Genomic DNA, 27,509 nt, shown 5'->3' with positions numbered 1-27,509 from the left:
ATCCTTAAGGAAACATGCTAAGCAAATAGGAAGTGAACCAGATCACTGCAGATCAGCATGCTGTGGCACCCAGACTGATGACCTTATTTAGCTTGGAGTAGTCAATAAGATCAGGTCGGTGTCTGTGGATAAGTGCACAGAGTGCAAGGCCGTCTTTCCAGCTTTACAACAAACAATAGAAAATAAAATGGAAAAATAAGTTAATACAATCATTACATTGGACAGTTTGACCCTCACTTAATGTTTTGCTATATGCATGAAGGCCCATGTTGCATCCAGATAATTAAATCTCATGGGTCCACCCTCACTGTGTGGTTCTGTTAGTAGACTGTGTACTCACTCTTCTATAATCCATATATTCCTGATCGCCCTACAGGGGTCTTTACACAGTGTATGTTATGTAAAATGCGTCCTGAGTAGAAACTGGTTAGCTTCTGTGATGCTCCAGGACACAAAAGGATACAGGTTCTGCTTTCAATGCATGTGCATAACCCTCCAAATATATTTATGGTCACACGCATATCAAGGGCCAAATGAACCCCTGAAGATTCGGCTAACAGAACATGCTTGTCCAAGAGTCTTTTTCAATGTCACTTATATCATGCAATTATAACACCACAACTGGGCTTTTCTCAACGGAACATACAGTGGCAGCAGAAAAAAAAGCTTAATTTATTTAAACACTTTCTATGTATTATGGGTCTCATTCTGAATGTTGCTGAGCACCTGCACTTCCCCCTGTCTTCAGTGGAAGTTTCAGATGCTCAGTACTTCTCAGGATCAGACCTTATAACAATGATCCTGGAGACAATAATGGAGCCATCACTTACATCCATTTAGGGATCATGTCAAAACTAATTTACAGACATAGGCCCTGATCCTGCAAGATACTCCATTCTGATGGACCAATTGGACTCTGCATGGGCACAAGGATCAACTTGTGTACAGCAATTTGTAGGATTGGATACTACACAAGACATTTGTAATACTAAAAGCTTTAAGAGGTTCTGTTAACCTGACTTCAAAATGTACAAGCAAAGACAATTCCCAGATAAAGATTCAATACAAGTGTTACACATAAAAACTTCTGTCATCCAAAAGGTAAAATTCAAACAATATAAGCATCTATTATTTTAAGAAAACATTTTCCCTAACCAAAGATACATGCAATAATAAAATAGTCTGGAACATACTCCGTAAACCAAGAACTGAAGATAGCATAATCTATACTTTGAATATAAACTTGAACTTATGCCAGGGTTCTGCCGGTAAAAACTTTTTTTCCCATACATTGAATGAGCCAGTATATACCAGTTTAAACATTAAGGGCCAAATAATGCTCTTAGTTACATGTACACAACTGGGAGCAGAATCTGATGCAAAACACTTGTATTTTATCCCTTGAAATAATGTGATCTTACCTAAGATGGAAGTTCTGAATGTTCACATTTCTGTAAGGAGCAGTTTTCCTTTGACACCACAGCAGCAGACCTTCTTTGGCTGAAGTCTCTGTAAAGGACATCAGAGAGAAAAAGAAAGAATGAAAAGGAGCTCAGGTAGACTACTCCCTATTATTTTAAATAACATTCACAAGCTGGAACTTGTTACTATCTGCTGGGGGGGGGGGGGGACTGTGCAATAGATGTTGATGGTCTCAGTTCGTTTCCCCGGGGTTAGCTGTCAATGTCACAAAATTGCCACCACCACCACCACAACTGGCCCCCTTGTTGGCAGTCTCAACACATAAATCAAGGACTAAATAGACCCTAGAGACTGATCTTCATCTCAACACTAGAGGTGGTTCCTCCAGGTCTATCATGACACTCCTGGCAGGGCAGTGTGGGAAGCTTGCACTACCACTGCTTATACATTACATCCTTCCTGTGGAAACTAGAGATTAGTTTCTAGAATTGTCAGTGACACTTTTCACAATTTAAAACTGATTTAAGTAGAGAGGCATTTGACCAACAATACAGTACAGCCAACACGTGAAAATGTCCTTCATACAAACTGCAAGACACCTTCCAGAGTTGAATACAATTACTTAGGGACAGTAAAACAAAACAAAAAAACACTAAAGCAGTAGAAGAAATTAAGAGGTACAGAGAAAGAAAAAAACATATGTACTCAGATCAGATTTGCAAAGAGGTGGAGAAGTGGACAGATACAGGATGCTTGCTCCAGAAAGCAGGAAGTTCAGAGAGCTGGCGAAAGTGTACAGTGAAGAGGCAAAGATTAAGCTATGGCTTGATGTGTGGAAACAGCAGAATTCGACCTAACACTGTAGTGTAGACCAGGCCTGGATTGCATATGGAAGCTAGCAGATCAGCAAGCTCAGGCAGACAATCTTGTAAATCGTATGTTGTACCACTACACAGTGATCCAGTAATCTGACAAAAATAGATTTTTTACTTAATTTTAACGTCAACTCAAATTGACGTGCTTTGCCCTAACTATTTTAAGATAGCCAGGGGTATATTCTTACCTTCTACTGAAATGTCCTGAATAGCAAAGCGAAGGATGATGGTCCATATCATACCCAGGGTCATTTTCACATTGCCATCAACAATTTCTAGGGTAAAAAAGGGAAACCAGAATTCACAAAGTACAGTTTGCAATGTGTCCTCTTACTTTCATCCTGCACATCTGTTATACTGCAAGTTTCGTAATTCTTAACCTATACAGAATTTCTTCTAGTTGGATTTTCAACAAGCTCATGGTTCTGCTCAGGCTAATTAAGCTTGAAAATTACTTACAGCTAAGGTCACCACTTCCATACTAAAGTGCTTTATTCAATTGATTCTGATTTTCTCAAATTTTCACCATTCAGACTGACTTTTCTCTGTTTAGTCGCTACCTAAGGAAAAAATATTTCTCTGAAGGCTTGTCTACACTTAACAATTAATCTGGAATAAATTAGTGTGTGAATTTAAAGAGGATTAACTGTTCCCGAGTAACTCCATGTGTTCACACTCTTAGGCCATGTGTCTACACTTACCCATAGATCGGCGCTGCTGCAAGGGTGTCAATTTAGCAGGTCTAGTGAAGACCCGCTAAATTGATGGCAGAGAGCTCTGTAGTCAACTCCAGTACTCCACCAGAAAGAGTAAGGTAAGTTGACGGGAGAGCGTCTTCCATCAACGCAGCACGGTGCAGACACTGCAGTAAGTTGACCTAAGCTACATCGACTCCAGTTACGTTATTCACGTAACTGGAGTAGCATAACTTGGGTCAACTTACTGCAGTAGTGTAGACAAGGCCTTATTCTGCACTCTTACTCCAGAATAAGAGCATCCACACATGGAGTTAATCAGGAATAGCTATTGCAGAATAGCTATCGAGGTAGATAAGCACTAAAGTTTGAGCAAAATCAGTCTTGCTGTTTTCAAATACAAAGCAAGTGAACAAACAATTTTTTGCAAATTTTTAACAGCTCTCATGCATTAGTGGTGTACAAACTTGAAATCTGATTTAGAGAGGGGGGTAAATTTCTTTAAGTGCCTAAATGACTTAGGAGCCGAAGTTCCATTTTCAAACATGACTTTGGCATTTTGGAGCCTAAGTTCCATAGATGTTTCAATAAGACTTAGGCACCCTAGTGCCTAAGTCCCTTCTGGAAATGGGACTTCAATTCCTAAGTTTTAGACAGGTTTGAAAATTTTACCCATTGTCCTTAGGTAGGGTCAGATTTTCAAAACTGGTCAACAGCCAGCAGCACCCACTGAGGACAATGAAAGCTGTTTGTTGCTGAGCACTTGGCCATAGGTTACATGTGCACCTTTTGGTTGTCTGATGAAAATTCAATTTGATTTGGCCAAGTTACAAGGAATTTTTTTAAAAGTACTTTGTGTATGTACACTGATGTGTTACTAATGATAAACGTTCAGCTATCTTTTAAGTCATATTCTTCTAAATATATACTGACAATGCCCGCATGCACATAAGTAATTTGAATGGCATTTTTTATCCCTGTGGTTTGAAAGTGATTCAAGACACCAATTCTATTTGCAACCCAATCAGGATTTTCTCCCCCTTTCCATGGAGTTTGTGGAAGTAACTCCCAAGGTACTGGAAACCCCAGCACAGTGACATTGTAACAGGAGCAGCAGAAGGTCCTCAATAGTGGGGGGATCACCAGCGCCCGAACCAAGGCCCCAGCCTTGTGCCGTCCCTTCTCCTGGAGGCCCCGCCCTCCACTCACTCCTCTCCGACCCCTCCCCCGCGTCCCTCGCCCTTGCGGCCAGTAAAAAGTGAAAGAGCACCGCCCTCCCACTTTTAAAAGAGGGGAGGCCGTGGGCCCCTAGATTCCCCTGTTCTGGTGCCCCTTCATTGTAACATTTATTTTTATAGTGCAATAATCAGTGTTAAAAAGATAACTGTTTTTTTATTTTTCCTCTTCACTCTTAGGGGGTTCCAACTAATTTTTCCAAGATTTACATCCCTCTTCTCAGGACTCCATGTGCCACTGCTACCACCGTTGTATAGGCCTTGGAGGATCATGGCCCTCCTGAAGTTTACCATGAATTATACCAAAACTGAACTTTCTTAATCAATCAGAGGCGATTGAATCGTAACTGGTGCATATCTCAGTTGTTTTTTCCTCACATACGCATTTCCTTGCACTTTGATTGGTTGTGGATGTTGATGTACGAATCACTATACAGTCATTTCTCAAACTGTACAATAGCTGGATTGCAATACTCATGGAGCATGCTGACTGTCAGCCAATTAGTGTATTTGCATAATCGCTGCGTCCCAGATCTGCAAAAGTATTTAGGCTCCTAACTTCCATTGAAACCAATGGAAGTCAGGAGCCTATAAACAATTTTGTGGCTCTGGGCCTGTGTGATTATTTCATAACAGCTACACGACAAATATACAAATCTTTCTATTCTGACTGGCTACTACAATCCCGCTGTTCCCAGGGCTCCAGACAGAACTTTCAAATTATTTGTCAGCAATAAAGTAGATGTGTCAGTTCCTCAGTCTCCTTAGCCAAAACATTGTATGAAAGAGCCAAAACATATCTGACATACATAGAAAAAATACCAAAAAGCAAGGAGAACAAAACTGCTAAACTGCTGAAAGTAATTAAAGCATACTTTGATTCATTCCTTTCTCCCTCCTCTACAGGCCATCAGGGATATTATCCCCAGAATAACTCTCATATCTGTAACAAGGAGTCCGGTGGCACCTTAAAGACTAACAGATTTATTTGAGCATAAGCTTTCGTAGGTAAAAACCTCACTTCTTCAGATGCATATCTGTGTTTTCATTGCCTGTTTGCTTTGAGAGAACTGCAGCCCCTACCTTTCAATTCACTCAAAACCCATCATAAGCTAAACTACATCCACAATTATTCTGGGGAGAAGAAGATGGAGAAGGGATAAAAATTTGGGGGGCGGGAGGAGGTTGACTGAAGGCCCAAAATGTTTTTTTGTTGTTTTCCTATTTTACTTAGTTGTTTGTCTTTCAGCAGATTCAGCAGCCCACTTTGTTTTTTGAAATTTTTTTCTTCTCATCTAACAAACAACTCCTTGGAGGTCCTTCCTATTAATGATCTTCTGTACTACCAGTCTCCTCAATTTCTCAGTTTATTCAACCCAGGATACAAAAAAAAGCACCTTCAATTTATTTGATTTTTTTTTTCTTTAAACCCACTGTGACGCATGGCTAGAAAGCGTTAAAACATCCTGCAAAATAAATAACCCTCATAAGACGTGGGGAGAACATGATTGTGTTTTTGTGTATTTACATATGTATGAGTAGGGTGGACCATGCAGTCCCTGTCTATGCTGTATTCTGATAATTCAGAGGTGAAAAGAATATCCTATCACCGCTAAATCCAGGGTTGTGAGTTCAATCCTTGAGGGGGCCATTTAGAGATCTGGGACAAAAAAAAAGAAAGAAAGAAAGAAAGAAAGAAAGAAATTGGGGATTGGTCCTGCTTTAAGCAGGGGGTTGGACTAGATGACCTCCTGAGGTCCCTTCCGACCCTGATATTCTATGATTCTATGATATCTCGGTATTCATCTCACTTTGAAATATACTGTGAATGGTGGAGGAACAAGCAAATGGCCTTATGTTAATTTGTATAGCGAAGTACCGGTGATGGACCTCTTTCAAAGTCATGCTAATTACCTTTTGAACTCCCAACTTGTCAAAAGACATGAAAATGTATAAAAGATCCTTGGGTCCTGATTCTGTCATCTCGATCTGTGTATGCTTCATCAGGGGACGTTTGAGTTGCAAGACTGAGGTCCCAGTTATGCTGGTATGCCCTGAATATGACATTTGGACATTGGACTATAACCTATGAACTATTTCTGAAAGAACTCTTTGCAACTACAAAGCTCACCATCTATGCTATGAATCTGCACCTCAGTGAATTGAACTCATGTCTGTATGTATATTGATCTTTTAACCACACTCTCTCTCTTTTGTTTTTTAACAAAGTTTAGTTTAGTTTAATAAAAATTTGCTATAGTGTGTATTTCGGTAAGGTCTGAAACTTTCATTAACCTGGGAGGTAATGTGGTAACCTGGGAGGTAAACCTTTGGGATTGGTAGAACCTTTTCTTTTACATGATGAAATAAGATTTACAGAAATTTTCATCATATTTGACATGGATACCTAGATGGAGGCCTGAGGCTGGATCACTTTAAGGGAACTGTATTGTTTGGACTTCTGAGTAACCAGTAAGGTAATAAAGAAGCTGTTTTATGCTGGCTTGGTAAATCTAAGTATTGGAATATTCACCAGCTTTTTGGGGTTTGGCTGCCCCATTCTTTTCAGGTCACCCTAATTGAGTGACCAGAGCTGGCTCCCCACAAGGACCCTGGTCACACCCACCCAAAAAACAAACAAACAAAAAAAACTAACAAAAACCAGTGATTGGCCATTTCCTGGGCTATGAACACCACACATTTACTGAATAGAGACAACTCATAAATACATTAAATAGAATTTTGCACTAGAGCTGCACAGGACTAGTGGTTTAATCTTTATTCTGGGCCTCTGGTTTAAATCACAGTTGGTGGCACTAGGTTCACTACAGACTCTTCATTGCTCAGTGTCAGAAAATTACACATGATCCTCAACAGATGTAGAGACAATGACTTCACATTTTGGAAATTAAAACATATCCCAAAAATGTTTATGAAAGATTAGGTGATTTATAGCCACCAGTAGCCACAGCTGAAACACCATTTGGCCTGTTTTAATTTATATGTTCCTCTTTGTGTCAAAATAAATATTATATTATTATTATTATTATAATAAATAATAATGATAATGATAATACTTGGCTTTTCTTTTGTACCTTCCACCCAATAATCTAAAAAGCTTCCAAACATTAATGAATCAAGCTTTGTAACTATTATCTCCAATTTTACAGATGAGGAATGTGAAGCACAAAAGTTAAGCGACTTGCCCAACGTTACACAAGAAGTCTGCGACAAAGCTGGGAACGAAACCTAGAACTCTTGACTCCTCAGCCCGGACCTGCTTCTCATTTACATTAAGGCCCAATTAACCTTTCTGTGCTTCAGTTTTCCCATCTGTAAAACAGGGCTGATACTTTACCTCACAGGGGTCTTGTAAGGATAAATTCATTCATTCATTCATGTTTGAGATCTTCATGTGGAAAACAGTATATACAGGGGCCAATATCTTTAAAAATGGGTACTTAGGAGCCTAGCGTTAAGTCCATACTTAGAGACCTCAATAAGTGACCTGATTTTCAGAAGTGTTGTGCACCCAGCAGCTCCCACAAATCAATGAGAGATCCCTGGGGGCTTCTTTAAGTGCCTAATTATGGATTTAGGAGCCTAACATTAAGCACCTAGAAAATCTTGGTCAGTATGTATAAAATATTATCAGGTAGAGTAAGCAACCGTCAGCAGAGCTCTTCACCTCAGCCAGTGAATTTAAGATTCCCATGTGACAGTGAAAAGCACTACTCACCAGACCATTTGTTTAATCCATTTTAATTCTAATTTTGGCCAGTTGGTTCAGTATTTCTATACCAGCTCTGCAAACAGTCTGCCTTACACTTGATTTCTATTTCCACATGTAAATTGGCTCTTCAATGCCCTCTGCTGTCCATAGAATACAATATTGCTCTCAGAATAGCACAAGTATAAAGTATACCGGAGGGGGGAAGGGGGAGCACTTTTTTTTTTTATTTCTGCTACATAGTTTGTCCGCCTTGCTCTCCTTGTTCTATTCAGTAGCTGAAGAACAGCAAAACATTAATTAAAGCAGCACTTTGATATTAGCTTTGATTTTGGGAGAGACTGCGCAAACCACAAATACCCAAAGACGAACAATTAAAATCAATATTTTAAAGACAGCTACACACACACGTAAGCACCCAGGCAGTTCAGTCTAATCTAAGTCAGAGTAGAGTCCACCAAAAACTCAGCTTTGACACATCTGTTCTCTGGTGATGCTGGAAATCTGAACCTAGATCTGGATCTGAATTTGGCAAATGATACCTGTTTATAACGGACTAAATGAACACCCGCAGCTCTGAAACACCAACCCAAACCTTAACTATACCTGTGAACAGTGGCACCAATTCAGATATTTCTTTGGTGGGGGAGGAATTCCAGTGTCCCACACACACATACACACACACACTGGCAGGGACCGCTTTCCAGTCCCTGCTTATCTCCCTTCCCCCCCGACAGGGACCCCAGGTGTCCTTGTCTCTGACCCACATAGTGTATGAGCCAGTGCCACCATGAGTCAAGTTCTTGATGGACTCTCCGGGGCTCTGTCGTACAGGAACAGTTTCCCTATATACCCAGTTGCAATACCATTTGGCCCAGCTGCTCCTCCATATAAATGGAGGGGCGGCTGGACCAAATCTGAATAATGCTCCAGCAGCAGCCATACCGATTTAGTATAGGACCATGGCTTAAAAGTGGTCAGGCCATAGCTCACCCCCCACCAGCTACATGGCCCTATGGAACTTTGAGCAAGTGCAAAAACCTTAGGGGAAACATTTGCCCCCCACAAACTTCACCTAAGTGGCACTATTGCCTCTGAAGCCATGAAGGTTGTTCTCCCACTCACTCCTACCTAAATATCCTTCCTCCCTCTAATCCAGTTACCCTCCCCCTCTCACTCAGCCCCCTGAGGTTAAGGGTTGGAGGCTGGAGTAAGGATAAAAACATGGGGATGGGGCAATTAGATCAAGGGTGGGAACCATGAAACAATCTAATTTAGATAGCACAAATCACTGTAATGTCTAGATGCTGAATGGGAAGCTCCATGGGAAGCTGCATTTGGCAAATCCCATCTGCTGTGAGATCCTGCATATTTCAACCATCAAATTATGTTTCTCAAAATCCAACCAGCCAATCACGTATTTTAATGTAACTACAGTGACTATTTGGAGCAGAACAACAAAATAATCATGTCACATCTAGTTCCACTTCATTTTGGGTTCAGTATCCAACCAGCTCCAGCCACCACTTTTTCCATTGTCCACTCTTTTAACTGCATCTAGAATGTTGAACCTTGGTCTTAAAAATGTAGTAACCGTGTACAGTCACCGTAGTAACAATTGGGAATAGGTCTCAACTCCCAAGCAATTTTATCAAAAGAAGTCCGCTATACATTATACTCACTAAAGAGATAAACAAAGACCCAGGGCTGTATGAGGTACATTCTAGACTCCTATCTGATTTCTAAAGTTACTGGTTTTTAATAGCATGTTGGAATAAAAGAAGGCACTGAAAGAACCAAATGTTGTCCTAATCTTTAAGAAAAGGAATGGGCAAATGCCAAGAAATTATAGACCATTAAACCTAACTATGTAGAGAAGCAAATTCTAGAATCATCAAGCCCTTCCACAACCCACATCTCCCCACACCCAAAATCTTTCCAATTCTTGTCTTCCCACATCTGCAGAGAAGCCATCAAGATGCATCAGGGGCCTTGGCCTTCCATGGCCAAGGAGGCACCAGGACAAATTTGGCCCCTGATCTCTGCTGTCTAGCTTCTTTGGGATATGTATGCCTATAGACCAAGGCCTATTGTCAAGTGTTTCCACATACCTTCTGCACCAATTGACACAAGTTTCACTCCTTTGCTGGCAATATAATCCAGGGCTTTGTTGACATTAGCAATTTTATGGAAGCGCATTTTTCCTCTGTCTGGTTTTGGTAGTCTTTCCCCTGTAGTACAACAAGTTGAATGCAATTATTCTTACAGGCACCTGGCAACAGACACACCAGTGACTAGAAAACTCAGATAGAATGTATGCAGTACATTTTCTAAAAGCTAACAGTTATTCTGGAGGTATTTTTCTGAAAGAATGTCAAGTGCCTTTGAACAAACCCACAAAAAAGCAAAGAAGTTTCTTACCTTGATCTTCCGGTACAGCAGTGAAACCTGAATAAAATTTGATGTTTGCCCAAACATAAGAGGTATATAAATGGATACACTTTTCATATTTTATTGTGCTGTTAGTGTCTGCTTTATAGTTGAAAGAAAGTAAAAAGGAAGTGAACAGGCCCTTCCTCATAGCTCATCATCCTTTCCTTCCTGATTACAAGGGAAGGAAATCATATAAATCAGACAGCCATGTCATCCCTTTCTGTGTAAAATCTCCCCAAACCCATGGCATTTGAAGAGCTGCTGTCGGACAGTAGGATTGGCAGAGATGCACAAGAGGGAAGAGGAGTATCCTGGAAAAAATGCAGAATCTGAGAATCGGTGTGGTTAAATGGGAACAAATCCCAGACGTCAGGACCCTGTGGGCATCCCTGCCACCTCTGGACTTATCCCAACCTCATCCATCACTGTCAGAGCCATGCTGCCACCGTCTGGTACCAAGGGCTGCATGACTATGTCTTCTCAAATGGTCAAGAGAGTAACTATATGTGAATAAATCCCCCCTACACAAATTCAAAGCGTTCCACAAAAAAACATGACTTAGAAATGCTCCTTCCCTTGATCCTTTCCCTTTATCATCCAATATGCCCCTCATAACCATCCCTCTTCACAGGGGCATCGTCAGGTAATCACAGTCTGCTGGTGACTGCTCCCCACCTTTGAATGGCAGAGGAAATAGATGATTTAGCTGGTTTGCATAAATAAGTCAATAGGAGCTGTTCAGTGCTCAGAAGTTTTGAAGATCAGACCACTAATTATTTAAGGCAGGGGTAGGCAACCTATGGCACGTGTGCCAAAGGTGGCCCACCAGCTGATTTTCAGTGGCACTCACACTGCCTGGGTCCTGGCCACCAGTCCGGCGGGCTCTGCATTTTAATTTAATTTTAAATGAAACTTCTTAAATATTTTAAAAACCTTATTTACTTTACATAGAACAATAGTTTAGTTATATATTATAGACTTATAGAAAGAGACCTTCTAAAAACATTACAATGTATTACTGGCATGCGAAACATGAAATTAGAGTGAATAAAATGAAGACTCGGCACACCACTTCTGAAAGGTTGCCGACCCCTGATTTAAGGTCTCTAAATATGGATTTCTGAGCCTGATTTTAGGCACCAACTTTTGAAAAGCTTGCTTAATAATTAAAAAAAGAAAAGAAAAAGTTTGGAGTACTCATACTAAGGGGTTAAAAACTGACTAAAATTGTTAAAAAATAAATTTGTGACCTCCACATGCAGAGGAAAAGTAAACTCTTAGTTGCAGGGCCTAAGGACCCTGCAGGTTTTATGTCTCTCCAACAGCAGTTTGTGATATCACCCAAAGCCAAATGGTTCAGACAGCTGCAGTCATAGTATGGCTTTGGGACATCATCAGCTCAGAAGCACAGAACCTTTATTTTAAAATGTATTCATCTGTAACTCTTTAAGCTCACTCATGCACTGCCGATCTTTAACAGTTTTCATTCTTTTAAGAGAGTATTTCACTCATTTTTTTCCTACTGATGACACCCTGAGGCAGGCTAAGAAAAAAACTTTTTTTTTTTTAATTGCCCAGTCCAAGGATAACCAGGATCTCAGATCTGGTTGTTCAACAAGAAGCTGTGGTTATTTCAAAGGTTTTTATTTATTCATTTTCTGGTTTTGTTCTGTGGGAACTAGGCAGGTACACAATTTCCAGTAGGAATATGCAGGAGGGGGACACAAATGTGCACACAATTCCCAATTGTGTGCAGTGGGATTCAGAACTAGAGGAATGGAGGCAGAAAAGGAATTTAGCAAAGCAGTAAGTGCTTGGTGGACAAATCATCCATTTCCTTTACTATTCAAAAATATTTACAAAGAAACTGAGGTGAGAGACCACTTTTTATTTTCAGCCTCAGATCAGATGCAATGGTCCATCAATTTGCTCAGGATTCTTAAATACAGGTCAGCAGCTCCTCCAATGGACAGTGAACAGATCACTTGTTGGACTGGAGTTTTGCTGTCCCATGCAACTGGAAAACAAGATTGCTCCTAACCCTCCTCAAGGTCGAGGATTAACTTCTGTTATAGTTTTGCACTACAAAATCTCTACGAGGTTCTAAAGTCAGGGGTGGTGTTTACTAAATGCATTAGACATTTTGTTTCTAACAAACCTGAAATGACTTCCAAGAGGAGCATCAGTTTAAGGCCATTCCTGAAGTCATCTTCGATGTTCTCAATCTGTGTGCCTGCTTTCCTGAGGTGGGAATTGCACCAAGCTGTAAAGGTCTATAACAGCAGAAGGAAAACAAAATACTTGTCACCATGGCATCTTTCAAAGCAACTGCTGAACCATCTGAGTGAGCAAACAATGCAGATGAGATTGTCAAGGCTGCCTGGGACTTCTAGTAATATTGATAAGAAACAAAATGCCTTTTTAAACACAGACTTTTTGAAAAAGAAATACAGCCCAGTCTCTTGGAAGCTTTACAATGAGCCATGCACAGTCATTACAGAATCTGCACGACGTCTGTATTTCAATATGACCTGATCCTTCATGGATTTTTTTTTAATTTGGTTTCCTCCTTGTATGAACTTCCAGATTGTGACCACAACTTGGTGAAACACCCAAGTGCAGAGATGGAAGTTTTCATGGTTAAATTTATCATAAAAGACAACATACAACAAGAGTATCTTTCTTTTTCTCTTTCTCTCTGTAAAACCACTGAGCCTGATTATTTTGTCCAGTTCTCATTGCTAAGGCAGCGCCAGCCTAGACCAGACCTTACTAACCCCCAGTTTTGAGAAATGCTGTTGAGCCTACCTTCAGCATGGTCTCAGCAGGGGTTTCAGTCCTTGGACAGCTACCAGGGTGGGTTGGGCCAGTGGCTGAAACAATGTTCCTTTCTTTTCCAACATTTCAGCAAGCACCCTCCCTTCCCTCAGCCCCTCCCTCCTGCTCCTCCCTCCTGCTCCAGTCAGAAAGGACTTGAGAGGAAGGAGCACTCTTGGCGGGGGGGTGGGGGGAGAAAGGAGGAGGCAGGGACTCAGCCACTGGTGAAGCCATGGCAGCTGCTGAAAAGAAAAGACTCTGAGGTACTTGTGGCATGGCAGGACAGGGTGAGTGAGAGCTGATGAGCGGGTGGAGACAAACCGGTGGCTTCCCTGGGGGAAACAAGTAGGGCCCTACTATATTTACAGTCCATTTCACAGTCATAGGATTTTAAAAATTGTAAATTTTCATGATTTCAGCTATTTAAATTTGAATGAGGTTGTAACTATAGGGGTCCTGACCCAAAAGGAGGTTGTGGGGGGGTGACCAGGTTATTGTAGGGGGGGTTGCGGTACTGCCACCCTTACTTCTGTGCTGCTGCTGGCAGCGGTGCTTCCTTCACAGCTGGGTGGCCGGAGAGCGGTGGCCTCTGGCCAAGCACCCAGCTCTGAAGGCAGAGCCGCTGCCAGCAGCAGCGCAGAAGTAAGGGTGGCATGGTATGGTATTGCCACCCTTACTTCTGCGCTGCTCCCTTCAGAGCTGGGCCCTTGGTCAGCAGCTGCCACTCTCTGGCCATCCAGCTCTGAAGGGAGCAGTGCAGAAGTAAGGATAGCAATACTGAGACCCCCCTACAATTACTTTCTGACCCCCTTTTTGGCTGGGACCTCCAGTTTGAGAGCCACTGGTCTCCTCCGCGAAATCGGTATAGCACAGGGTAGAAGTACACAAAAGACTAGATTTCACAGTCCATGACGCAATTTTCACGGCCGCAAATTTGGTAGGGCCCTAGAAATGAGGGAGTGTATGGAAACAGATGTGTCCGGAGTTAAAGTAAGGGGGAGAGGAGAACATGTGGGAGCGCAGCTCTCTGCCTCCTGTGGTAAAAGCAGACCGGAGCGCTCCTCCTCCCCCGGCTTGAGGAAGCAGTGATTCTCTGAAGCTCCTACTCCATGGCTAATTAAATGGGCACTCTGCTCCCCTTCTGTGTCCAGCTACTGAAATCACTGGCGATGGCTATGGGGCAGAGGTGATGGATTTGGGGGATCTGTGCAATCAAATGCCCACTTTAGAAATATGTAAATTTTATGTAAATTATGCACAAACAAAAATACCTCTTCAGACTTTTCATTCAGCCCATGGAGGCAGATCTAGCCTTTTGCATTTTGGGCCTGTGGGCGCAGAATTGACTCATCATTAATGTTTGTTCTTGTATTTTCAGGGGACTCTCTGTGAGACCAAAAAAAAGCCTATTTGAATGTTTAAAATTGTTTAATAAAATCTGAGTTGCGGTTCTATTTTTACATCCTAGAATGCTACTGTGGCCCTTGAGGTGTCAGGATGAGTGGGGTGACTGGGATGAGCCAAGAGCAGCCAAGAATTGCCTCTGCTGCTTTCAGCCCTGCATGCAGCCAACAGGTAAGTGGCTTGTGAGGTGACAAAACCAGGGCTGTGGGCTGTGTGCAGTTCTGGTCTCCCATGTTTAGGAAGGATGAATTCAAACTGGAACAGGTACAGAGAAGGGCTACTAGGATGATCTGAGGAATGGAAAACCTGTCTTCTGAAAGCTTGGCTTGTGTAGCCTAACCAAAAGAAGGCTGAGGGGAGATAGGATTGCTCTCTGTAAATATATCAGAGGGATAATACCAGCGAGGGAGAGGAATTATTTAAGCTCAGTACCAATGTGGACACAAGGACAAATGGATATAAACTGGCCACCAGGAAGTTTAGACTTGAAATTAGACGAAGGTTTCTAACCATCAGAGGAGTGAAGTTCTGGAACAGCCTTCCAAGGGGAGCAGTGGGGGCAAAAGACCTGTCTGGCTTCAAGACTGAGCTTGATAAGTTTATGGAGGGGATGGTATGATGGGATAGCCTAATTTTGGCAATTAATTGGTCTTTGACTATTAGCAGTAAATATTCCCAATGGCCTGTGATGGGATGTTAGATGGAGTGGGATCTGAGTTACTACAGAGAATTCTTTCCTGGCTGTCTGGCTGGTGAGTCTTGCCCACATGCTCAGGGTTTAGCTGATTGCCATATTTGGGGTCGGGAAGGAATTTTCCTCCAGGGCAGATTGGCAGAGGCCCTGGGGGGTTTTCGCCTTTCTCTGCAGCGTGGGGCACGGGTCACTTGCTGGAGGATTCTCTGCACCTTGAAGTCTTTAAACTGTGATTTGAGGACTTCAATAGCTCAGACATAGGTTAGGGTTTGTTACAGGAGTGGGTGGGTGAGATTCTGTGACCTGCCTTGTGCAGGAGGTCAGACTATATGATCATAATGGTCCCTTCTGACCTTGAAGTCTATGACTCTATATATGAATTGCACTGCAGGGACTAACTTTACCATTGCAGCTGCAGCATTTGCAGTTCCTACACACAGTGGCACGGCAGCAGTGCAGAAAAACATGACTGTGGATGCAACTGTGCCTAGACTGGCACTGAGCAAGTGCAGACGGGACTGTGGTGTGCGTGCCTGTGCATTGTTGGAAAAATGTGTCGGGTTGGGGGGGGAACATTGTAGCAACTTGTATGGACTTGGAGGAAGGAGCCCAGGTTGCAGAGGAGAAGAGTCTGGAGAAAGCACCAGGAAGTCAGTCTATGTGCATATGGCTAGAATGTTAGCTGTAGCATCTATGTACATAGTTCTCTTAATAAAGAGCCAGTTGAATTTTACAAGCATGGAATCTTGGGTGTTATTACCCAGCATATGAAAGAGACACAAGGTGTTTTACAGGCCTGGTAGGGTGCTGCAACACCCAAATGCTAGTGTTGACAAGCCTTAAGAGCTATATTATGGCTTTCAGGCAGAGCTCTGCACTGGGAGCAGTGTACTACACTACACAAACGAGGGCTGTCAAAGGCTGTCCTATCAGATTCAGACACAGTGCCCCCCGCCCCACCCCACCCCCGATCGCCACTGCTTCACCTTCCACAAAAGTGCTGTGTGCTCTCCATGTTATGTGAAGCCCTATATGCTGCTTGTGAGGGAGCAAGGCCACGGTCCCATACCCACCTGGGCCCTCTCACTTTGGCTTGCTTTGCTTTTTGGTACTAGCCTCACCGAGTCCTTGAGCCCACAGGAGTGCAAGGACCAGATTGTACCAGGCCCCAACCCCAGGATAAAAAGCACCCTCTCTGCACATGTGAACCTGCACAGGGTTGCACACAATGAAGCCCTATGGTGGTACCTGGCATAATCAAATACTGCCAGAATCTAGCTTGTTACAGCTTTTGTCTGCCTCTAGCATCTCTGAGCATGTGTAATCAGTATTCGTGGGTCAGTAGCACACATTTGCAAATACCAGAAATTATAGTACTCCTCCTATGACAGAGAGATATTAGAGTAATGTAGAAGACACAGCTTAAAGCACCCAAAGATAAAATGCACAAAAACTTGTTACATGGAAACCCGGCACACCCATTAGAAAAGCTAACCAATAAATGTCTGAGCCTTTCACACTCACCAAAATGATGGCTATCCATTTACTTTCAGATGCTATTGTATTTTGCAGAACTGTTTTGGGGACACAGGACTAGGCTAGGTCTGAACAGCCAAGCAGATGGTAAAAATAGATCCATCAAAACTGGGAACAGACAGGTCACAGTGCTATTTTCGTGATCTCACCCATCTCAACACAGGACTGTATTGAGGGTTATGTTGATTTCTTTTTTGCTGTTGAGCAAAGATTAATCTGATACTTGGGTTCATCAACCAAGCAAATTAAAATATTTCCCACCTCTAATTTCTCTGTTGGCCTCTCTACTTTGTACTTACATAGTGTTTAAATACCACAATGATCAGCACAGTATAAGAACCTCAACAGAATATTCTAAAATATGGTTGCATCGCAGGGTCCCAAAGAGGTTTGAAAACTAACTTATTCAAACATCCCTTAGAGATAAAAGGAAAGGAGTACTTGCGGCACCTTAGAGACTAACCAATTTATTTGACCATAAACTTTTGTGAGCTACAGCTCACTTCATCAGATGCGTTCAGTGGAAAATACAGTGAGGAGATTTATATACACACAGAACATGAAAAAATGGGTGTTTTTTTCATGTTCTGTGTGTATATAAATCTCCTCGCTGTATTTTCCACTGAATGCATCTGATTAAGTGAGCTGTAGTTCATGAAAGCTTATGCTCAAATAAATTGGTTAGTCTCTAAGGTGCCACAAGTACTCCTTTCCTTTTTGCGAATACAGACTAACACGGCTGCTACTCTGAAACCTGCCCTTAGAGATAGGTACTTTTTATTATACTAAGTTTACAGATGGATAAACTGAGCCATAGAGCTGTTATATGACTTGCTCACAGTAACTCGGTGGCAAAGCTAGACATAGAAGCTAGATGTTCTAGCACTCAGCCCTGTGATCTAACCACTAGATCACACTTCCTCTTCATTCCCTCTCATCTCTTCTGCTCTACCTACCTTCTCTTTTTGCTGATGTTATTGTTCATTTTATAAAGATTTTGAAGATACTGAGCAGCTGATGTTGCTACTCCATAAAGAAATCAAAGATGCTACTTTGGCCCAATCAAACTGTTTTAGATGAGCAGACTGACAAGGGATCAGTTCATCTTCACTTTTATAGACTGTCCCACAAAGCCTTTTCTGTGCTGATTTTTGCTGTCCTTTTTATTACATTTTTACATGTCTGAACATTAAATCAAAATTGATCCACAAACTGAAAATTACCAACATAAGACATGGACTCACACCTGTAGTCTCTCAAAAATGGTAAACTTAAAAAAATGATCTGATTACAACCCACAAAACCTACACAGTGGGCTAAACGAAGTTCTGTTGAAGCACGATTCCTTTTTATGGTATGACACCCGCTTACACCAGGTCTCAGTTTGTTCTGATTGGTCAAGTGCAGCAAGAGACAACTGCAGCTTCTCATCGCAGCGTTTTTTTCCAGTGCGAGTCCTTTGTTCATGAAATGCCGTTATCTGTATTTCGGTTGCCTTGTGCCTCCTTGAAAGCACAGCTCATGTACATTCCAGCAGACTATCTGCATGTGACTGTATAATCCAGTGGCTGCAAAAACCTGTCTTGTTTGCCTAGAACTAAACACAGCTATATAGACATCATTTAATGTCAAAAGAGAGACTATTACTGACTTCAGTAATGCCACAGATAAGAAGTTGCCAAACAAAACTCACTACACACCTAGCCTTGCGACGCCTTCCACAGTTCACATCTTGTTTAATCCTCATTCTTTCACTCTCTCATTGTGATCCCATTTGTTGAGAGCATAAATTGGCATTACTCCGGCTCTGACAAATAGCTCTATAAAAAGTCAGTAAGCAGCAATTCAAAAAAGCTCAGGTCCTGGAGATCAAAACACAACCAGCATATAACACTATATTCCGCAAATCTTAAATCCTCTGGGATTGAAAGGAAGAATTAGGAAAAGCAAATTATTTTCACTGCTGACCTGTTGGGAGCATATAAGAGTAGCAGACTGCCATGATGAGCAGGGTGGAACTGACATCACAGAGCAATAGTATATGCTAAAATAGGTGCAATTAAATGCCTGGAGCATTGGCCTTTGGGGTTTGAATTTATTTGCAAAAAGCAAACTCTAAATTTTTTTTTTTAAATGCCCATCACAAAAGCTACCAGTAGAAGAAAACCTGTGTTATCACTCTAAGCAGAGAGAGCCATGAACGAAAGGGCAAGGAATTTGAACTACTCTCTGACCCCTGTAGGAAACTTTCCCAAAACACACCACCAATCGTGTCAATCCTGATTTGGAAAGCCTATGTTGAGGGATGACAGAGTAATTCAGGTTTTATGCAGGCAGTGCTTGGCCTCTCTGCAATCACCACCAAAAGGATTGTCTGTGTCATTTGTGATGTAAAAATATGTTCACTGAAAACTGGACTGAGAAGACCAAATTGATTTCACGTAGGCAACTGAATCACCATGAACATGTGAATTTGCAGTCACTGGGGTAACTCCAACTTGCAGTCCTAGTGCAAGTAACTCCCCAAAACTATGTGTACCTTTGTAAGGATGCAAATTGAAGGACATAGTATTTCTGATTGAATAAACAACATGTATGAAGGCAGAAAGGGTCCTACAGTAATAGGAAAGCCCACATATGTTGCATATGTTAGAGTACTGATAAAAATTTAACTTTCTTTTGATGCTGCCCCAGAATTATAAAAGGAGAACACTACTGTAATTATGAGCCTTTGATCCTGATGTAACGTTTGAGATATTTAATTGAGAAATTCCAATGGTTTCCCACTAGCTAGTACTCACATTTCACAAAAAGGCTAATGCTCTCTTTGACTGATTCAATGGAACCAAAGAAAGATGGGTCGCAATAACTTTTTTATGTTTCCTATACTAATTACACCACCTATTTAAAATTCAAACTGATTTTAAAAGAGTTCTTGTTTTCTCTCTCAAAACAGCTACTGGCCTTCCTGAATCATTTCTTTTTGTTTCTAACCCTACCCATGATTATTCCATAAGATAAAAATATACAGTGCTCAATGGCAATCGAGCAATGATAGATCAAAATACACATACATATACACAGTGCAACACGAGTAAAAAACTTAATACTTTAGATTTCTGTTTTGTGACGCAGCACAACTGCCTTGTGGACCTTGCAGTGTACTGAACTGGGGACAGGGGAGCAAGCTCAGATAAAGTGATCTTTATAACTAGATCTTCAGGTCTTCAGAGAAGTGGAAAATATAAGCTGGCAGTGTTTCCTAAAAGGATGTGCATTTATGTGTTAATACACACACTTGGGTGACTCCTGCTATTTACTTCAAAGGGACAACTGCTTAAAACTGACAATTATTTTGCTTCACAGCACTGATCCTGATATATCCCCGCTCTCTCAAATGGTGGCAATTGGGATTGTTCATTACTTCAAGCCTAAATGGGATGCAATGACTCGCTCTGTAGCTATATGTGGTATTTTACTGTGCTCTGAGTACATGGCAAGAGTGCTGCAGAGAGAAAGCCAGAACATTCCTACTAGAGGAGACTGAAGTCTCTCTTTGAAGCACAGCCAGCTTCTGCCTATTATCCATATTTCAAAATGTAAGCCCTGATCCTGCAATGCGACCTGCTAGCATGGACTCCTGTGTCCATGGGACTTCAGCATCAGGGCCTTTCTCTCCGCTTGGAACACAATCTGCATGCTAGCTGTATGCATGTAACAAAGAAACTTTACCATTATTTTTAGTTTAAAAGAGAGAGAGAGACAGAGCAAGAGTGAGAGAACAGTTTCCCCATTGGCACAACTTACACTTGTTGCATAGATGTGATACAACACACCCATTGGGCCAAATTCAGAGGTATTGTAGGCAGGTCAATGAAGCTGCACTATTATCCCAGGGATGAATCTAGCCCATTACTGTTATCATATCTGAGTAAGAATGTAGAAATCAGAGATAGAAAACACAAACAATTAGGTCACTTGATTCATCCACCTGCCAGTGCAGAAAGACTCCCTACACAGTATCTGCTAAACCCATTCTAGCTGTGACAAAAGATGGTGTTCCTGTCACTCTCCCTGGAGGACAATTGAACAGTCTAAGAAATCTCACTTTTAGGAAATTCCTCCTTCCCCCCTAATATTTAACTTAAATTCTCATTTTCTCTCTCTGGTCCTGTTACTCCTAGTTATAAGCCTCTTACATGGCTCTAAACAAAACCTCATTACTAAAGTATAAATTCAAAAAAACATACACGTACACTCAGCAAACTACGTGATCTGGGCTTCCTTTAACAAATGTATATGGGAATTAATAGGATTCTTATCAATTAGGATGGAATAAGAAATTAAAGTGTTGATTCATTTCAGTTTACAGTCAGACATACCGTACTGTGGAGTCTGTTTTTTTTAATGTAGTGGTGATTGCTTGCCACAATAATTTGTAATAATAATTTTATTTATCAATGAAGTCTTGACCCCCACCAAGGGGCACAAGATGATGGAAAAAACACAAATGGGGTAGAATGGTCTTATGGCTTAGAGTGAGGAGATCATTAAGAGCTCAGAAACAACTCTCAGCAATTTTTGCAGCACTATATAATATTTTGCAAATTCTAAGCTGTCTTTTAAAAAAAAATCAAAAGTAAGTGTTTTTCACTGCTAAGATTTATCCCTCGTAACAGAGCAGTTACCCTGTTAAACTGTCTTGCAGAAAATTGTCTCAAGCCAGACAATAGCCCAGGCCAAGTGTATATGTGGGATGAGGAGGAAGGAAAAATGGGTTAAAAAGGAACACACTGTGGAGGAAATCCTGTTCCCACTCAAGTCAATGGCAAAACTACCATTGAATTTAATGAGGTCAGGTTTTCACTGTTTTTTATCAGGTTATTCCATAATTTTCCACCCTGGGGTTTCTTCCATCTTGCTCTGAAGCATCTGGTATTCACCCTTGTCAGAGACAGTATACTGGATTGGAATGATCATTGATATACTCTGCTATCGCAATTCACTCTTATGTATAGCAAGATTAACTCAGCCACATGGCATATATATTACTATTTTCTATTTTGTTTTCCCAGGTAAGTATGCAGTAATATTATTTAATAGCTTACTATTTATGTTGTAAAATGAATACCATGCAAACATATAGGAGATGAAACACAGACAAGTTGATATCATTGAACGCTGACGTCTGCATTTTTCGCCTTTTTGATTTTAACTGTGGAAGTGTAAAACAGTAGGAAAAATGCTGAAAAGCCAAAGTGACAATATTTAAACTAGCAAGAGAGTTCCACAGTGTAGGGGCCACTGGAACAAACGCTTTGTCACCCACTGACTTAAAGTGTGATAGTGGAACTGTAGAAGGGCGACTGATTTCCAGAGGTGCTGAACACCTATGCTACTTCCAGCTGAAGCCAGTGGGAGCTGCAAGCCCTCAGAATGCAAATACCCACCAGAACAAGACTTAAGGAGCAGGTCTCAATATATCCAGGCTCCTCTCCATTAAGAGCCCAAAAAGCCAAAAAGACCAGCCTCTTTATAGGCAGTCATTGCTAAGTTGGAATAATATGATCATATTACTCCTCCCTGTGAACAGGCACTCTACTGACTTCTGCACAAGTCGCAAACAGCAAAGAGACCCAGCTGGAAGCCCTGCACAGAGGAAGCTACAATAACTGAGGAATTTATTGCCATAAATTGACACAATTTTCTCCATTGTGGGAAGGAAACCTTTCAAATTGGAACTTCCTTTACTGTGACTTCTCATTTTCCTCTTGGCAGTTGCTGAAGTGACCTATCTACACTATTTTTACCATTTGATACGAAGTACAGCTTGTATCATCATTGGACATAATATCTTGCTTCTGCTGCTCTGTCGTTTGCTGCTGGGTAAAACAACAGCAGCTATTACTGTTGGCTGCTTGTACTACAGTAGCACCTAGAGGCCCTAGTGTGCCAGGCACCGTACAAACACATAGTGAGAGAAGGTCCTTGCCTCAGAAAAAGAGTTTGCAGGCTACCTGAACAAGACACACGAAGGGTGAAAGGGACAACAGAGGTGAAGATATTTGCCCGAAGACACACAGCAGGTCAGTGGCAGAGCCAGGAATAAATGACAGAAAATAAACCAACCCTTTTCAACCATGTGGTAATATGCTGCAAGTGCAGTGGAACTGCCTGGCACCATTTTATTTAAGTTTCAGTTTTAAATGTACCCTTATGGCTATTAATTGACGTGTGGGGGAGTTTCTACAAATGTGTAGAAATGGCTGCACCATTAACTGAGTTGGTATGAACTAGAAATAATAAATAAAGGATTCGATTTTTTTTTTCAGTTGTTTGAACTCGAGTTTGGATTTTACCCCTTTTCCTTTTTTCCACCCCAAAACAAAAGCCAAAATGCACCTGGTACAATTTCATAAAATAACTAGGGTGACCTACAGTTCTGGAGCCTTAAATGCTACCTCTTCTGGAAGTGTCATTTTTACAGGAACTTAATGTTATTCAATCACTGAGTGACAGGAAGTCTTCTACTGGCCAAGTGAAATGTTAATGTTTAGCACAGCAACTTGCTAACTGAATTTGGTTATGTAAAGGATGTAAATATTTGAAGTGGGTGAACTATCTGGGATGGTTCAAGGGATTATGTACCATACGTAGGAGTCATTCAAAGAAATCAAGAAAAGGAAAATCTAGGCTAAATATCACGGAAAAATTCCTGACAGTGAGGTAATTTAAACTGCAGAACCAGAAAAACTAGAAAAGGCACTAGAAAATAAAGAATCACAAGGTCTTAGAATTCAGAGATGGAAAAGCCCTACTAAGCTCTTCTGTCTGAAAGTGCAGTAGTGATCATATCAGAGATTAAATTGATACCACACTGGATCATAGTAGTAAACAGGTTTCAGAGTAACAGCCATGTTAGTCTGTATTCGCAAAAAGAAAAGGAGTACTTGTGGCACCTTAGAGACTAACCGATTTATTTCAGCATAAGCTTTTGTGAGCTACAGCTCACTTCATCGGATATGAAGTGAGCTGTAGCTCACAAAAGCTTATGCTCAAATATGAAGTGAGCTGTAGCTCACAAAAGCTCATGCTCAAATAAATCGGTTAGTCTCTAAGGTGCCACAAGTACTCCTTTTCTAGTAGTGAACAGTCCACCCTACTAGGAGATCAACTCCATAAACTGAAAGGTCTTTTTCATCACTGATTCCCACAACCCTATTATTCATGAGGTGTATAATTAAAGAGGCACATTCCCCACTCAGTAAACACAATGTAAGCTCCAATAGCATTAATGGGAATTCTACGCACACAGAACAGCCAGGGAAGGCTTTAGCCCTTACAAAGCAGGTGGTCTAATCCTATGTGAGGATAAGGTTTCCTGGAAAATACGCAACTCCCATCACTGTGTGACTACATGTCCATTTCACAGGCCTGATTATTGCCAAAAAAAAAAAGCTGAAGATTCTAAAGCATTTAAATATCACTTTAAGAATAACTTTAGGAGATCACCACCAAGGCTGGACACTGGCAAATGTCAAGAAGATCATCAAGCATTTTGTTACAGTTCCATTAGTGATTTCTTTTAGTGGAGTCAACAGAAAAAGGGTTGCATTGTAAAAACCCATCAGGCAGAGACGTTCCAGGGGAAATTGCATGTGGATCACTGCATACACTGTTCCCAACTCATTGTCATCTTGTGAGGGAAGGGTCTCAGGACTATTACAGGAATGGGTGGGTGAGGTTCTGTGGCGTGCAATGTGCAGGAAGTCAGACTAGATGATCATGATAGTCCCTTCTGACCTTAAAGTCTATGAGACTGTAGAAGGGATAAGACTACCATTAAAATGTGGATATTCCAATAGATCCACGGGGAAATCCTGCAAAGAGCCTGCACGATTCATTCTGAACTCTGGAAGCCGCACTGATACTGGCTCCCCTCCTAGATCTCCAAACTATCCCTACTCCAAGCCCTGATCCAAAGCCAATTGAAAGCAATAGGTGTTTTTCCATTGACTTAATGGGCTTTGGATCAGGCCTCAGATTTGGAAGAAGGCAGGAGCGAGAGTTAATACTGCAACTGTCAGCATTAACTCCTAATATAAACTCCACTGCGATGACAAGGGCGATACCATCCAGTTAGAGCACTATTAAACATTTTAAATAATATAGATACTACAACTTGAAATATAAAATAATGAAAAACAAGGAAGCCATATGGTCAGCCTGGTTACCTGTAGCAAGACGAGACGATTGGTGCTGCAGCCAGAGACAAAGGATGCTGCAGCTAGAGACACAAGGGAACAAACCCAGAAATGACACAGCTGCCTAAATTCCTACTGTAACGTGCAGTCTCGTGTTTGTGTACAGTATTACCCTCTACTGGATGGAACTGCTTAGTGGCATTTCATAGGTCCTACTATTGTAAAAATCAACAACCTAAACGTGTGAATTTGCACGTAAGGCCACAGAATACAGTTCAACATACTGTCAACGTAGCTTGAAAAAGATGACCAGTGTACAGAATTTCATTCCTTTCACCAATTTCTACAGGGGCTTTTGCTGTGAGAGCCAAAGCAATGTGCCAACTCCATTATAGTTCATTAGCTCTCGCTCTCTCACACCAACAAGCCCTGTTCTAGCAAACAAAAATAATAGATTTACATGGTCTCAGAGTTAGTAAATAAAGCTGCAGCAGCGCAGGACTGCTTGTCACCTCAGGATGGACAGCAGCAGTTTAGACATGGTCATCTGGAAATCCTGGCTCCATCAACCATACCTGGTGCTCAGAGATGGTCCATTGGCTGCTCACATTCCTATGGCACTGCATCCTTCACAAGTTAATCTGACTCTCTGATTACACCATAGAGACCTACAACTTCAGATGAACAGCAGGTATAATATTCCAAGTGCCCTCTCTCATGCAGAAAGTTTCATTACCACTGATGGCACAGGCCTTGTTACAAGACAAGTTTGATTGCAGCAGGCAACGAGGCAACCCATCACAACCAGTGGAGTTCTCAACTTTTATGCAATATCAAAAAAATCTGCCTGGGGCAGAGCAGGGGCGGGGTGGGGTGGGGGCGGGGCTGGGGGCCATGGGAAAGAGGCGAAGCAGGGGCTGGAGCAGCAGGCAGGCAGCAGGCGGCTGCGTAGGGCACCAGGAAACTGTGTTCTAAAACTGAAAGGCTTCATATCTCCAGTATCCTGAGCTATCCAATCCCCAGTATACAAATTAATCTCCAGGCTTTTGTTAATATTGAAATAGGGAGTTCAGTTCCTTAATATGGTCACTACCCTGCTGATTGGTAGTAGATTTCTGGGTCTTGCAGGTTGGTTTCCTGTTGGAGAAGACATCAGTCTGGGTATTTTCATAGTATAGCTTGTTTACATATACTATACACAATCATCTTTGAACAGAGTTGGTCATAAATGGCATACAGGTAATTCCCGCTTTCAGAAACCTCAATCCAACACCAATGCCCTGCCTCAGGAAGCAACTCTGCACAAAGAATTGACTCTAGCTAGACAAGGTAAAGCTGAGAGCAAACTCTCCAGCTGTTGGCAACAGCTCTCCCAAAAGGACTATACATCACAAAACTTACAACAATATGTATATCTTCAAAGACCGAACACTGTTTGCGTGCCAAGAAAACAAACTGGTAATACTTTGTGTAACAACATCCTCCAATGACTCCCACCATAACAATATTAAGATCTTTATTTTTTTTTAGTATTGAAGACTGTTCTTTTAATCTGTGTTAACTGCTTAGGGTATAACATTAGCACTATAACAGTTAAATAAATATTATCTCTTATGCCAATATACAGTATCTATAATACTAACAAATTTCCCACATACATTAGCCCCCAAATTAAATTGCTATACCGATCAGAAAGGAAGCATGATCCAGTGGTTAGGGTGCTAACTTGAGACTTGGGAGCCATGGTTTCGAGTCCCTACTACACTACAGACTTCTTGTAGGATCGGGCAAGTTCCTGAGGATACATCTACACAGCAAAGAAAAACCCAAAACTGGTCTGTGCCAGCTGACGCGGGCTCATGGGGCTCAAGCTGCAGACCTGTTTCATTGCTGTGTAGACTTCTGGGGTCAGGTTGGAGCCTGGATGGAAGGGTCCCAGAACTCTGACTCCAGCCTGAGCCTGGAAGTCTACACAGCAATGAAACAGCCCCACAGCTTGAGTCAGCTGGCATGGGCCAGATGCGGGTTTTTCTTTGTTATGCAGACATACTCTTAGTCTCTCTATACCTCAGTTCCCATCCATAGACTACTTCCTTACCTCACTGGAGTGCTGTGAGGATAAATATATTAAAGATTGTGATATCCTCAGATACCATGGTGATAGAGGCCACTTAAGTATCTAAAATAGGTAAATTAAGGACCCTTTTGTGCCACTTAAAAATGTTGGTTCTGTAAATATAAAATATGTTACAAAAAGTGAATGAAACTGGATAATTTATTAAATTTACAAGTGTTCTCATGCTGAAAGTACTATTGAGTGAAAAACGACCGCTTGACACACATAACTTGTGAGAAGAGCAGATCCAGACCTAAAGTTGCTAAATTAGGTTAAAATTTTGGGCAGGGGGGGAGAGAGGGAGGAGAGAAATAGGAAAAAAGGACTGATGGAACAGAACTATAATAC

The 27,509-nt window shown here is 41.5% G+C and overlaps 1 protein-coding gene across 14 annotated transcripts in view; it reads right to left on the bottom strand.

Annotated features, from left to right (window-relative positions):
• The window catches only part of ACTN2 (actinin alpha 2), an 89,106-nt gene that overhangs the window by 46,146 nt on the left and 15,451 nt on the right, over window positions 1–27,509 (bottom strand). For 11 of the 14 annotated variants that reach the window (XM_073338220.1, XM_073338208.1, XM_073338211.2 and 8 more), the window contains exons 2-6: window positions 12,549–12,663; window positions 10,069–10,188; window positions 2,486–2,572; window positions 1,422–1,509; window positions 83–161 (exon numbers count right to left, since the gene is read on the bottom strand). In XM_073338220.1, coding sequence (XP_073194321.1) covers window positions 83–161; window positions 1,422–1,509; window positions 2,486–2,572; window positions 10,069–10,188; window positions 12,549–12,663 — 489 coding nt within the window. The remainder of the gene's footprint in view (window positions 1–82; window positions 162–1,421; window positions 1,510–2,485; window positions 2,573–10,068; window positions 10,189–12,548; window positions 12,664–27,509) is intronic. The other 3 variants (XM_078852228.1, XM_073338214.2, XM_073338210.2) reach the window with 1 other exon arrangement.

Source organism: Lepidochelys kempii, chromosome 3 (assembly GCF_965140285.1).
Source record: "Lepidochelys kempii isolate rLepKem1 chromosome 3, rLepKem1.hap1, whole genome shotgun sequence".
NCBI classification, from domain to species: Eukaryota; Metazoa; Chordata; order Testudines; family Cheloniidae; genus Lepidochelys; species Lepidochelys kempii.
Note: the sequence above shows the minus strand (reverse complement) of the source record. Positions and strands in the feature narration are given on the sequence as shown.